Below are 15,506 nucleotides of genomic sequence, written 5' to 3' on the forward strand. Positions count from 1 at the left end.
GCCCTCCACTCTACAGGGATAGAAGAATGTTGAAACAACAGCTGTAGTTCGAAAAATAGAAATCGGGAAATATGAATCGTCTCTCCTGAAAAATCACGTTTTTTTCCGATAAATGTCCTTTTTCTCGGAACCAAGTTATTATTATTATTCTGTTAAGGGAAAGTCGCACCGCGTCCTTAAAGAACTATTGTGCCCCTTTTACTGGTTATAGTGTACCTATTGATCACAGTATCTCAAGCAGGCCTATAACCGTCAGGCACTTCAGTATGTTCTCTACTTCCAGATCATTCAACTTTGCATCTGGTATTAAGTGTTCTCCCAGATGCCTCGACCTACTTTGCACAAGTGCCGAACACTGTCCCAGGACGAGTACAGAGGTTTCATCATCCCCCGCACAAAACCTGTAGGCAGTGTCCGTAGATATCCCTAGTTTCCCTAGGTGATAGTTTAGCTGACAGTGACCAGTGAGAATTCTCACTAAGATTCAAAGGTTCTTTTTGGTGAGGTTTAAGCAATCCTTTGTGCCAATGGCCTCATATCCCCGAATAAGCACCCTGGACTGCTCCATCCGTGGCAGGCCCGCCCAGTATAGTTCCCTCAACCGTTCCTCTTCATTTCTTAGTGTCATAGCCATGAAACTGTTTCCGATTCTTCAGAAGGGTTCTGGCCCGTGTAAAGATATCCCTGCTCCCTTCTTGGCTAGTTCGTCCGCTGCCTCATTGCCTCCCAAGCCAGCATGGCCTGGAACCCACAGTATCCAGACCTTGTTGGACGAGCCGAGTGTATTCAATCTTTCAAGGCATTCCCATACCAGTTAAGAGTTCACCGGGTTGGACCTAAGTGCCTTGATCGCTGCTTGGCTATCGGTGAGAATAGCAATGTTCTGCCCCTGCAGTTCCTTTGGAAATTAAAGGAGGCACATCTGTCTATGGCGTATATTTCCGCCTGGAATATGCTAGTGTACCTACCCATTTGCTCGAAGTACATTTTCCTTGACCAATGACACCGGTACCCGCTCCCTCTGCTGTGAAGGTTCCGTCAGTGTACCAAGTAATCAGTTGCTGGTTTAAGCCGTAGGTTGTAGCCACGCTCTCCCAGTTTGCCTTGTTACTCCAACGTGTTTCAAACTTCTTATCGAAGTGAAACCTGGTTGTTATGTTATACATTGGTATCAGTAATTCGCGATACCGCCTAGAAAGAATATCAATCTGATACTCCCGGACACCCTGCATATTTCCCTTCTTGCCTGCATCTGTATGTGCAGATGGAGAGGGGTTAATCCCAGAAGAACCTCCAGGGATGCCGTTGGGCATGTCCTCATTACCCCACTGGTACACACGCAAGCCAGTCTTTGGAGCTTATGTAATTCTCTGGCTTGTGTGCTGAGTTCGGTTCTTTCTGCCAAGATTACCGCTCCATAGGTAATCATTGGCCTTACTATTGCAGTATATATCCAATGTAGTATAGGGTATCTTCATATTTGGACTTGTATTCCAGTATTTGTTAACACGTCCAGGAGTTCATCCACTACCATACTCCGCATCAGCGGCGATAGTACCCCACCCTGTGGACACCTTGAGTGGTGTTCATGATAATAGAATTTGTACCTGTCGGTACCTCTATTTGCCTGCTTTCTAGCATTTTGCCCATGCAGAATGCCAGGGTGTTTCCCAATCCTTTGCGGCTCAGGGCATATTGTATCTTTGTGTGCGATGTGTTGTCGAATGCTCCTTCGACATCCAAAAATGCGCACAGTGCAATTTCTTTTGTTACTATGGCATCCCGTAGTACCTCTCTCAGCTGATACAGAGCAGTTTCAGTTGACCGTCCTACCCGGTAAGCGTGTTGATAGTGCTGTAAGGGGTTACGCTTTAAAACGTTAGTTCTAATATAGTTGTCTATGACGTTCTCCACCGTTTTGAGTACGAGCGATGTTAAGCAAATTGGTCTGAAAGATTTAGGGTGAAAAGGATCCTTTTTACTCGCTTTCGGAATAAAGACCACTTTTGGCAGTTTTCATGCCCTTGGTATGTATCCCAGTGCTATGCTCCCCCTTACTACTCTCAGAAGAGACTCTAAGGTGATTGCTGGGCCTCTCTGAATTAGTTCTGGGAAAATGTCACCTAATCCGGGTGATTTCAGTGGTTTAGAAGTTCCACCGCTCACCTTAGCCTAGCTTCTGAGCATACCTCTTTTGCTAGTTTCCGGTTCTTCTTTGTTCTCCTTTTATTCGTTGTTGGGGTGCCAGGCAGAATGTTGTCGCCTGCCACCGTGGGGTAGGACCCCGGGAAATGAGTTCTGAGAAGCAGGTGTACTCTATCCTCCTCATTGTCGGAAAATGTCCCATCTTCCTTCTTCAAACAGACAGAGAATATTCCCTCGTCTTTGACTACAGCCTTGTAAAGCTTGGTTGCTTCTGTGATCTGTTTGATCCCCTCACGGAAATCCCTGAAGCTGTTCCGTTTTGCTCCGCTGATCGCGTTGCTATACGGAATCAGTGCATTTTTGTACCTGTCTGTCCCCGGTTTGTTTTGACCGGTTGAACAGTTTTCGTACCTCTGTTCTCATTCTGGCCAGGTTCCTGTTCCACTATGGTACATGACTTAACTGTCTTATTGCTTATTGCTAAGAATAAATTCAAGAAGGTACTCATCTCTTCGATTGGCATCGCTGCTTCCCCAGACTTCGTGGTGGGTGTTGACATCGCAGCCGAGGAGAAGTGGTAATGCCCTCTTCTCACAATACTTCACCAGTTTTGCGACTTGTTCCGGTGGAGCCCGGATTTCGTCTCCTGGGAAGTATCTCGATGCCACGACTGCCTCTCGAGTGCTCCTCCCGGCTTCCAATGAGACTTGAATAGCCACAAGGTTCCCGGTCAGGAACTCCGCCTTGTTAAATTTTAGGCCTAAGCCTGAGCAGGTTAAAATAAAATTTTGTTCCAGAATTGAGGCATTCCTAAGTCCGCCAGTCCACAAGTCTTGAATTTTGCATGTTGGGTGCTTGCCCAAGGATGAGGGCTCCATGGACCACAAGCGCGAAAGCATGTTGCTTTCCAACTGGTCTGCTCTGCCATTAAGTGGATGGCAGACTTAGGAATCCCTCAATTCTTAAACAAAAGTCTTACTTATGTCTCACATCTGCAGCTTTGCTGCAATTAAGCGCAAGTACCTATCCCACAAATGGTGTTTGCGATCTTTTTCTTCATTCTCTCTCTCTCATCTTTAATACCTTCCTGTCCCACTATCCATTTGAACGTTATCTTTCCTTTTGGCAGCCAGGGTTGTAAGGTTCTACCCTAGTTTAGACCTGGTTTGAAACAATGCGATAGCTTTTAATGCCGCCTAGCTATCGGGGAAAATATGAATTTTATCACGTTGTTACTTCCCTTGTAGATTCTTCGTGACACATAAGTTTTTTTTTGGCATACATTTCCACCTAAATTAATTATTTTAGTAATTTTAATATGTCGTACCTTGAGCTCACGCCATCTATCCAACCCTTCGTTCCGTTTTCTGTGGTTCGTGAGATGGTCAGCATTCCATAGATTTCATTCCTCCCTAACTCGTTATCTTGGCCTTGGAATCGAAGCAGTTTTTCAGTGACGTAAAATTAATGCCTATCTCTAGCGTTGAGGTTGGCATTTCGTTAGTTAGTTAGAAGAGTTCAGCTTCCTCTTTTTAACGAACAGGGGAAATTTATCGTAAGATTTTCTTGGGCTTATAACCCTTCTACTAAACTCAAAGGTTATTCTACCAGCTCTGCAATCATTTGCAAGATTTTTTTCCGATTAGAGTATGGCACCCTTGGGAGAAAGAGCAGCAACTGGTTCGCAGCCACGTCCTTTTCTCTCTTTCCCAGGGCACGAATATACTTTTGGCCTCTAATAACTTTTGTAGATTTGCATATAATGTCTTTTATACTATATTTCCTGGCAGCTGACAACATTGATTCTAAGGTAGTGTTTCGAAGGCGGCTGCTATATTCATCTGGATTGCAATAGCCAACTATGCTTGTTGCAGTTTCAACTTTCGATACTATCGCACAAAATGCTCAGGATTCTGTTAATAATAGGATTTGAACTAAATCAGTATCGTGCACTATATTGTGGTTTAAATTTTGTATTTTTGGAATGAAGTAATAATTCAATTTATTAATTTTATGGGGATGTATTTTGTATAGAACATTACCGTAATTTTGTTCGGTTGGATAGATTCTAGGAACTTCCTGTCTATAAGTCTAGTTTTTGATGGCTCTTTCCCCCTCCTCTTGCAGCTAACGTCAAAACTCTCCAATTATTGACTTTTCCTAAACTTGTCGTAAAGTGATGTCATTCACTGCTTATATGAGGATTCATACTTACCTCTACCAATTTTTATTGTCACTATTATCTGTAAAATTGTTTCCAAATGAATTGCTTGTGATAATGCAGTTTTGCTTTACTCAAATAATTAAAAATAACAATTTTCAGAAATCCATTTTCAACTAAAATACTTTTTTTCAGCTTCTAAGTCATCTGGAGCATTTTCGAAGAAGTTGTCGACATGGTAATGGCACGGGTACAGGTCTATATGTACAAGATGCGATGCAGAGGGCATTGCAACAGGCATTTGCGCACAGTAGTGATAGTACAAAGGTAAGATATGATTATTTTATTTTAAATATATGAAATTAACTCAATATTCACGAAATGAAGTGTTAAATTAGTATTTTTTTTTTCATTTTTCCCTCTGGGCTATTAAGAGTCTTGGATGAAAATAATTTGCTTTCCAGACTTCGTTAGCTGTAGCTTCAGACCAAGGATAATTTACTTAGTGCTTGTTATATTTGGTTTTAATGACAAAATGCGATTAGCGATGTCCAAAAGGTCTTTCCTAAATGCCCTAAGTGGGAAACCATCAAGAGGAGAGAGCTATCCCAAAAACCGTCGACACGCGCATGCTTGCCAAGCTCGTGAATATGCTCGCGAGATGCATTGTGGGGCACAGCCTTTGGGGTCCCCTTCCTTCTTTGGCATCCTCAGGCCATTATATTTGAGGGTGTCTGCTTTTCAAGGTGAAAGTTACGGGTTTCGAAAGCAAGAGGGAAAGAGGAAGTCCTCAGACCAAAGAGAGGTATAGCTGCAATTCGTCTGTATAATTCACTCAACCATAAACAAAAAAAGGTAGATTTTTTTTAAAAAAAAGATAGATTTAAAAAAAAAATCCAAAGGTTTTGTCCGGATGGTTCAAGTGGTTAGAACGCTGGGCTGTCCTAGCCGAAGGTCACGGTTCAAATCTCACTGGCGGCAGAGGCATTTGTTGTCGTGATTGGATGTCAGATACCTGCCGACTCAGCTGGGAATGAGTACCTGAGTCAAATCAGGGTAATAATCTCGGGCGAGCGTAATGCTAACTACATTGCCTCCTACAGTGTATGTAGTGCAACATTACCGCCTTGAATGAAGTGCTCTAACACACTTCAAAGCCCTGATCCAAAACGGATTGTTGCGCCAACGATTATTGTCATTAAAAGCTAAAAAAAGTTTTAAAATATCATAAAGAAAAATGGAGTAAAAAGAAATGAGAAAATAAAAAGGTAGTAAAATGACGAGTACCAAGGCGGTTTCAGGCCGGGTCGCTCCACAACTAACCACCTTTTTTACCATTAAACTAATCCTGCAAAAGCGTTGGGAATATAACGTTGACGTGTACCAAATCTTTGTCGATTTCAAGCAAGCATACGATCGTATAGATCTCGGACCGACCAACGCAGAGAAACTTCTACATACTCTTGACACTACTGCGAAAGAAGTTGGACTATGCATCAATCTTCTTGGTCCTTCCCATAATGAAATCGAAGCATGTGCACAGAAGCACAAAGCTTTGCGTATACAAAACCACCATACAACCAGTGCTATGCTAAGCGTACGAAACCTGGACCCTAACCCAAGCCTCCAATTTGCAAACACATTCGAAAGGAAAGTCTTTCGGGAGATACCGGAAGCTGCACACTTCGGGTTTAAAGGTTTTGTGTTCATCTTATGTGAGAAACTCTCGATGCATGTTTGTCCATTCGTACATAGCCAAGAATACAAAATATTCCATCATATTTTGCCAAACTCCAAGATACACATGTGTATACACCATTGACATAAATACTGAGCCGATTCTAATCAAATATTGTCTATTAGCGCATTGATAAATTGATCTAACGCATCTTCACACATTTCCACTCAATTTCAATCCTTTTCTGTCCAAATCTTCACACCGACACTTCTAGTGACTTCGAATCAACTTCTGATTCTGCCGAAGCCAACAAGCTCCTCTTCCAAATCCAACTGATCAATTCCCAAACTCATCAGGCAGCCTGGCTTTCGCTGGCCACGACCTTGAAATTTTAATTCCACGATTCCAGATTTTGGTAAAAAATAGCTTGAATCTGACTAGCCAAGTTCCACATGGGGCGAATGTTCTGCGATTAAGGATCGTGGTGAAGTACTTCTCTAACCTCACCAGCTACTTACCATCCTGAATAAGGAACTGACCGTTAACGTATACGGTTCTGAAATCATTGGTCATTATTTTTTTGCAGCAACTTCTGTTTCCCTGATCAGCGCATTAGCAAAGTTCCTCTTATTTCGACACACACTACACTGCACGATATTTTGCTCGGTATCGAAATTCGAGCGCGTCATGTTCTTCAACACAAGCGGCGATACATTGAACTTTCAAAACCTTACGTTAATCGATCCGCCCTCACAATTCCGCAAATAGCCAGGGCCTGTGATGCCTGTTCGGAATATGACCCGCAACCAGCGTAGCGCCTAGGAAAAAAGGATTTTTAAAGACGGCCTTATGCTCATCAATATGTTGTATTCGATAAGGATGTAGTGCCTGACAAAATAATGTTCGTGCTCAACACTTTTATGATTCCACCTTTTTAATTACGTCTAGACAACATTTAAATTGTTGTTATAAAAGGATTGCCATATTCAGATTTAGTTCAGTATCATTTTGCTTGGAGATTTGGAAGGAGAGAGAGTGAAACCCCTAATTTTGCGTGAAAAAAGTGTTGAGAAAAAGGCCCTGGTTTTGCGGGAACGGGGTGATAGTAATAGGGAAATAGGGAGAAAAATCAATTGTTCTGAGGCAAGTATTAGAATTTTTTTTAAAAAGTATGCCAGAGACAGCAGTTTTGGACGAAAGCAAGGGAGCGAGTGGAAGCAGGTGATTAATCCCCAGGCCAGGTGGTCATTAGAACGAGCATCCTTGCGAAGTAGATTTAAATTGTTGGAAGCGGAAAATGTGTCAGTTAGTGTGAGAATGGTCCAACGACTGTTGAATGAATTAGGACTCGGAACTCTAAGGCCAGCAAAAAAGCCAATTTTAACGAAATCTACGCTCGAAAAAAGCCATGGGCATTGAAACAACGTGACTAGACTGAGAACGATTAGAGGCGAGTTGTGTTCTCTGTTTCAGAACGATTCGACTCCGTGTCATAGAGCTCATACTGTAAGTAAACGTATCAAATTGTGTATCTGTTTCATCCTCAGTACGGTTTTTATTCACAAGTAACATCTTGGAAAAAGGAGCTTGGCATACAGTCGTTGCCATGGCGAGGAAACAGTCCAGATTTGAATCCTATAGAAATCTTATGGGCGTTCATAAAGCGGCGACTGCAACAAAGATCGATAAAAAACAAAGCAAATCTAGAAAAAAAACTTTAGAAAACACATGGCTTAATGAAATTGCGGACGATTTTATTGAAAATTCATACCAATCAATGCCCGCACGAGTTGCAGAGCTGATTGGTATTAACACAGATCTTCGACGAACTTATCTTTTCCCTCGCGGCAATCTTTCCGGAACTGCCCATTAAAATATCAGTTTTCATCTCAACAAATAGTGTAGCGATTGTAAAAACCTTCAACTGACTTTACTCAAAGCATGTCTACTGCAAACCTTTCTTTCGGAAGATTGGCAAAATCAACAATAACAATTGTCTAAAGTGTGGTGTGCAGGAAACAGACCTACTTTATTTTTGAGTGTAGGAAGCACATTGTGGCTAGGAACAAATTCAATTGAAAAGAGTCTTCCAACTCCCTAAGAGTTTTTTTTGTAAAGACGGAAACCAATTCCATATTGAGGGGTTGATCAGTTTCCTAAAAGAATCAAGAATTAAACTTTAGGACTATGCGTCTTCTCTCACATTTTATTTCATATTTATTTTACCTTCCTTTTTGTGAGAAAATATTAATATCGCAAGTCACAAGGCGTTACGTATCCCAAAGCACCCTTCATAGTTCAGTCCACCCATCTCATATATCCCCTCTTTCATCTGCCTGTCGTGTCGTCACAAAACCTGTTGAAACATACAGGGGTTATCTAACCTACGACGAGTCTTGCAACGCAGGGCCCAGTGCCCAAAAACCGGGTAACAGCTGGCACACATAGGACAAAAACCTGACCATTTCTCGCCCCAAAGTACGATCACTGTGAGCCGGACTAGAGAGCTTAGCTCTCTCAACTTGCCGGAACGTCGTGGGACAACTAAAATCTACAGCAACAAACGGGCTTGGAACCGTCTATGGCGGAGTTGACCGCTTGAATATGTTAAAAATCATTCTTGTTATTCCAATAAAGCTCAATTCTCCTTGGCAAATGGATACTATCTACTCATATTCCTTCCTGCAGTTACGTAATCGTAAATTTAGAAGTTTTACTTGCGAAGAATAACAAACCAAACAACAACACACTGAGTCCTTTAATTACCTTTTTACTTATGTTTTTTTTTTTTTTGTTTCAGAAACAATATAGTGACCTATTCGCATTGGCCGCCGAAGACGAAACCAGTGGAGTTGGTCGGAGAGGTAGCAGTGCACGAGGTCGAAAGCAGCCAAGCAGTAAAAAAGATACAAGCAGCTCTAACAGTAGCAATAAAAAGAACCCGGAACCAGTTAACAACATGTACTCTAGTGACGAGGAATCAAGTGATGTAAGTTGTTGGTCTGACATTATTGAAGTAGTAAAATTGTTGTGAGACTATAATAATCCTTCCCGATTGGTTTATTAACTTCTATTTTCTATTAACACCTTCCAGGATAGCTATTCAAAACCAATACAGTCGAAACGACGGAAAAAGGCCATCAGCGATTCTGACTGACAGCAACCACTCATCAACATTTCAAATTCAAATGATTGGAGCTGCTTAGTTGTCGAATACTAGAATTAAGTGCGCTAATCTTCAAAGAGCATTAATAGACTCTACTCATGGCAGAAAAAAAAATCACGGAGAAATGTTTCAATGCTGGCCAGCACCAACAAAGCAAACCGTTCTACCTTCTTTAATAGCATCCTCTCCCCTTTTGGCGTTTTGTTATTTCTCATTTTTTTATCGTTTAAGCTTTTATTTTTAAAATGAAAACGAAAGTTGAAATTGTTTGAATTTCAGATAATGTCATTAATATATATATATGGATCGAGTTATTATTATATAATACGGTTTACCCTTGTTTTTTTTAGTTATTATTATTATTAGTTTTTTCTTTATTTTTTCTTTTTCTAAAACAAATAAAGTACTTGAAATTTTGATAAAATAACAAATTATTATAGTATTTTCTGTTCTAGTTATATTTCTTTCTGTAAATTCCAGTTACAGAATTCCTATTTGTATTACATAAAAAACTTCAGTTACAAAAAAAGCATAAATAAGAAAAAAAAGTGAATAAAATGAAAACTCAAAAACGGCTGATGCTAAAATCTATGTAAATATTATTGTAAAGTAAGAATGCAACAAACCAACAAAAATACACACAAAATTTAACAAAAAAACCAATTTAAAGCCAGTTTTTCTTCGTTTTGTTACTTCTTTTTATTGCGTCATTGTGGGAGTGTGAACATTGAGAGATTGCTTCAGCACATAGAAATTCTAGCTTCATTCACATCTGATTTGAGCATGGTATACAGGAAAATTCCTTGCTGCTCAAAGGATAGAGTAAAGGTAAAAAGCCGCCTCCTTGGCGCTTAATTTCTGCTTGCAGAATTTAAACGGTGGATCTGCTAATATGTTTGGCCAAAGTTAAGGGCAGTGACAAAATTGGATTATTTGGAGATTATCTCTCGGATGAGCTTGACTCTTTGTTTCCAGAAAGCAAATTTCACTTTAAAGTGCGACTTCAGCCACTGAAGAACATCCACTGCACTAGTACCCTTAACGCTAGCCTATAATCAAAAAATGGTTTGAGCCATAACATTCAACTCCAACCTTGCTTGCTTTCGGCAAGTTGCAACATTTCATCCTTAAAACATGCCCACAAACAAAAAATAGATGGCCCCAATGCAGGTTATATAATTTTTCTGCTATGATGAAGGAAGTACATCATCAATATCAGAGAACTTATGATGTCCTGATAACCTTACAGGTTTCCACTGAACAGTCATAATCTTACGAAATGAACTAACAGGATATTGTACAAATAGAAGTAACCGACTGGAAACGATCCCCCTTAAGTCAGTCATCCTCAAATAGAATTACCGCTGAAACCACAATTTATTTCTTAGGACCAAATACAAATCAACCACAGTAACCCACTTACAAAACGAAACGAAAGAATTAAGAGACAAACACATATGCATAGAAATCAAGTTGAAAAACTTCCACCAACCGAAATAGTAACCTAGAAACATGTCAACAAACAAAATGATAATATAGAGATAATGCTAGTATATCCAATTGAGTAATTCTGGTTGACAGAGTGAAAACGGATGTACAATGATGAAAAATAATTTACGAATGGAGAAAAAGAAAGAATTTTCTTTTCTGAAATTCTAGAATTTTACCGTGTGTGGTGAATTGTAACTAATGATCTGTATAAACAATTTCTAGACATAATTAGATTTAATATAAGTAGAATAATTTAAGACAGTCAAGTAGAAAGTGATAAATGAAAGAAATTTGTAAATTTCTGTACGCTAATGGTATATAAAAAAGTGAAAGAGAATAAATATATTCTTATTAATCATTTATTATATTAATAATTGATACATGTGTGTATGTAATTGTTGGTATCCAATTCAGCCTTCATTTGGACACATTTCGTGGAATGTGATTTAAAAAAAAACAAAACCAAGGTACAAAAAAGAATCACTCAGGGTGCCGAATTCGTACCTGTGTTCTCACGGACTGTTGTGCTCCTTTAATGGAGGAGTGGGATTCACACCCAGTAAAAACCACCCATGATTTCTCCAACCCGCGTGTATTATTTCACGAGGTGGGTTTGCTTTTGAGTCCTCGCCCATCTCTTCTTTTCAGCTTTCCTCTTCCTTCCTCCTTTTGTATTTTTACAATTGCGGAAATAACCGTAAACCAGTTCTCCTTCAACTTCAGCACCTCCGCAGCTGTATTTTCAACTTCCGAGCGCATCTTTCAAATTCCTTTTCTAAGTCGCGCCTACTCGTTAGCAGTAAAACATCACCTTCTCTGCGTACTCCGGTGTGCCACTGTATAGAGGACAAATCAACAAATCAACCAGCCCAAAGCGGTACAAATTTTGTCTGTAGCAACCACCATGTCCCGTGAGGTATGAGTAATGTTGGTTTCTCCGTGTTTTCCCCCTTAAGATACAGGTGAGATTCCTCGGCCACTCCATTTCCCCTGACGGAATACAGCCCGACCCAGACAAGGTGCAAGCAATCACAACTTTCCCGCATCTGAAAACCGTGAAGGAGTTGCGGAGGTTCTTGGACATGCTAAACTTCTATCGTCGTTTCCTGCCCAAGGCCGCCCAACACAAGTCCGTTTTGAACGCGTGCCCCAAAACAAAAGGGACACGAGAGATTGTGTGGTCTGAAGAGGCTGTCCGCGCGTTTGATAAATCCCGACAATAACTGGCTGACGCTACACTCTTGGTATTTCCTCTACAAAATGTACCCCTATCCGTTTTCGTTGATGCCTCTGACATGGCAGTAGGTGCTGCTCTTCACCAAAATGTGAATCAGGTCTGCCAGCCGTTGAGCTTCTTCTCTAAGCAATTGAACCCCGCTCAACGGAACTACAGCACCTACGATCGAGAACTGCTCGCCGCATACTTGAGCATTAAATACTTTCGCTTCTCCCTGGAAGGCAGGCCTTTCACAGTGTTCACGGACCATAAGCCTCTCACGTATGCTTTGAAATAAAAGCCCGACAAATCGTCCCCTCGTCAGCTTCAACACCTGAACTTTATAACCCAGTTCACATCCGACATACATCACGTGTCCGAGAAGGACCATATAGTTGCTAACGCTTTGTTACGTGTCTCGGAGGTAAACGTCCCCGCCTCACTCGACTTCTCGGATATCGCCAAGGCGCAGGAGGATGGCGCAGTACTTCAAAGCCTCAAATCCAACTAAAAATACAAATTTCGAGAGTTGCCCATCATCGACTCGAACCTCTCTCTTTGCTGCGAAGACCCAGAAATGGGACGCCGGCCACCTTTCGCAAGGAAGTGTTCCACGCGGTTCACGACTTAGCGCATGCAGGCATCAGGACAACAAATCAGCTAGTCACCGAGAAATACTTCTGGCCCTCCATGAATAAGGATATACACCTCTGGGCCAGAGAGTGCATCGCATGCCACAAGTGTAAAGTCACCAGGCATGTAAGAAAAGAAGTGGGCTGGCTCATTTTCCCGCACTACCAAGCGGTTCCACACTGTACACCTCGACATTACAGGCCCTTTGCGAGACTCGCACGGTTTCAAGTATTGCCTTACAATCAACGACAGGTTTACGCGGTGGCCTGAGGTAATACCTCTGAAGGACATTACGGCGCAATCTTGTGCCGAAGCCCTCTGTTGAGAGTGGATCCCTCGCTTTGGCGTCCCTGCAGTGATCATCACTGACCAAGGAATGCAATTTGAGTCTACCCTTTTCTCGGAGTTAGGCAAGCTCCTGGGTTTCAAACGCCAGCGGACTACGGCATACCACCCGCAATCCAATGGGATGCTAGGACGTTGGCACCGGACGCTGAAAGCCGCCGTTATGGCACGCGACGACCCATCCTGGACTCAAGCCTTGCCTCTCGTTATACTCGGCCTATGAACAACGCGCTGAGAGGAATTTGCTGCCAGCCCCGCCGAGCTCGTATACGGGGAGAACCCAAGGCTCCCAAGTGATCCGGTCTTCGACAAGAGATCGGGTCTCACAGAGTCGGAATTGCTGCATTTGCTGAGGGACAATCTTCAACGCATCAAAGCCACACCTCCCACCCGACACTCGTCCGCACCTGTCTGTGCGCCCAAGGAACTGGACACGTGCACGCACGTCTTGGTCAGGACGGATGCCGTCCGGAAGCCGCTGCAGCCTCCACATGAAGGCCCGTACCGTGTTCTCGAGGGGTGAGAGCATTTCTTCCAGCTCTAAATCGGAGGACACAGAAAGGCGGTCTCCCTATCCAGGCTGAAACCCGTGTGCGTCCAAAACAACGTCGCGTTCGCTTCGCAGTATGATGGAGAGGGCAGTTCCGGGTTCTCTCGCCGAAACCCTTAGGTTTCATCTGGGGGTAGAGTGATGTGGCGCAGCAGGAGTAACAACATTCGAAATTTATTTCGAATGATACCTCTATAATTGCTGCACTGCGTGATATCTCCCTTTTTATGTATGGGACATAATAATGCCTCTTTACCAGTCGTCAGACATTGATACGCTCTCCCACACCTCGAGTATAAGTTTTTGAACCGCTCGGTGTAATTGGTCGCCGCGCACCTACTGCTGTCTGCAATGTGCTAATAGTCCACACCCTGCTTTCCTTTGCACAGTGAATAATCTAAGTCCACGGTCCTTGCTGATGTGCCTCTCCGCTTCGCATCTCCTGCATTGCTTGGACCGTCTAATGCGGCTAGGATTATCTCCCAGATTGATGAGTCTTGGGTCTGCCTTGACTATCCAAAGAATGACATTGTATAGCCCTTCACTTCGTTTGGAAATGATAATAACTTGCGGTCGAATCCTCCTCGTATCTCTTTTTTAGAGGTGCCACCTTTCTCCACGCTCCTCCTTGGAGGGGCCACAGCATTTCTTCGGAATTGCAGCTACGTGAATTTCGCTAGCAGCTTCAGCCGTCTCCATTATTTGCTCCATCTTTTTTTTAGAGTTGAGCCCTTTTTCTCTTAGGGGTGTGCTTCTTTGTTGATCCGTTCAACCGTTCTGCTGAGTTTTGGGTGGGCGCCACTTGTGTTGCTTGGTTCACTTTTCCGTCCGATGCCTTTACTCCCTTTTCATCCTGGGCCTTGCCATACGTCAACCTGATGCCTTTAACTTTTGTATTCTGATGAATATTTCGGTATTCCTTCAAGATTTTATTACCCAGTGCGATAAGTCGTTGCATCTTACGTTGCTCAGGTAGTTAGGCATTATAGTCATAGTTTCCTCCTCATACTCCGCTACATTCTCCCTCCTAGGGAGGCTTGTGCTTGTGGGAATCTACAAAGAGTCGAACTTTTTCTGAACGGGTCCATCAATGGAATCAGTTGTATTCCCTCTCGTGCATTTGTAACATTTGATACAACAGTAGCCAAGGTTTCAAGGGGGATAGATTAACAAAGATTGGGCATGCTATGCAGAAAGAAGGATTTAGACCGCAAATTGTAAGGCGACACAGGACGTTTCTTTCATTTAAAAAAGGGTAAACCGTATATCCATCCTTTAGTAGGCCCCACTCTCGCAGACCATCCGCCAAGACAATATCGATGACCACAAAAAGGTTCCGGGAACAGAATAGTCTCAGCATGGTTGCCTCTAACAATTTTGACATCAGAACGCAGACCCTCGATCTCTTATCGAAGAAGATCCTAGTCCCCTTCATTGATCCAATGCCATAGATTTTGTTTAAACGAACCCAGAGCAATCCTGCAACTTTGCTGCTTTGCTTACGTTTGCAAGCATAAGTGCAGCCTAATATGAAAACCGCCGCTAACTGAAAAGTCTGCTGCATTCAATCCCCGGGGTTACCAACTTGTTCTCACCTTCCGCTTTCTCGCGTCCGATTTCTCTGGATATCGCCACAGTTGGTCGTGTAGTAGCACCCATGTTCTCATTCCCGAGAAACTTGACCTTCTTTCGTAGTGCCTTCCGTTGTCCGCGGCTGGGAACCCTCCCAGGTTCATAGTGCCCTGACTGCATGTATCTGTTTCCTCATACCAAAATTAGACCAGTTGCGCCTCCTTCACCAGCTTCCTTTTCTTCCGCTTTTCCTGGTAGAGGCGGGGGAGAAGAAGGTTTTGTCAGGTAAGCCTGAAGTCCCTTCTCCTTTGCGGCTAAATTATCTTCTGCCAGACCTGGACAGAGCATTGGAAGAAGTGAATCCAGTTTTCGCAATGAATTTTTTTCAAATCTAGAAGCATTCGGCTGGTCTGGGGTATATCTTATAATCGAGTTCACGAAGTTGTTTTTATTTTCAGACTAGGCAGAATATTATATGTGGCTAAGAATGAGAAGAAATAGTGTCAGTAGCAGAATACAACCTTGATTTCTTTTACCTTAGATTTTGAG

General features: G+C 42.4%; 1 protein-coding gene across 1 annotated transcript in view; it reads left to right on the plus strand.

Moving 5' to 3' along the window:
- LOC119651375 (integrator complex subunit 3 homolog) overlaps positions 1-9,813 on the plus strand; it is an 87,271-nt gene extending 77,458 nt beyond the window's left edge. The window contains exons 8-10 of the mRNA XM_038054950.1: positions 4,502-4,633; positions 8,785-8,973; positions 9,079-9,813. Coding sequence (XP_037910878.1) covers positions 4,502-4,633; positions 8,785-8,973; positions 9,079-9,141 — 384 coding nt within the window. The 3' untranslated portion in view covers positions 9,142-9,813. The remainder of the gene's footprint in view (positions 1-4,501; positions 4,634-8,784; positions 8,974-9,078) is intronic.
- The last annotated feature ends 5,693 nt before the right edge of the window (positions 9,814-15,506 follow it).

The sequence above is a fragment of the Hermetia illucens genome, chromosome 3, assembly GCF_905115235.1.
Source record: "Hermetia illucens chromosome 3, iHerIll2.2.curated.20191125, whole genome shotgun sequence".
In the NCBI taxonomy this organism is placed as follows: Eukaryota; Metazoa; Arthropoda; class Insecta; order Diptera; family Stratiomyidae; genus Hermetia; species Hermetia illucens.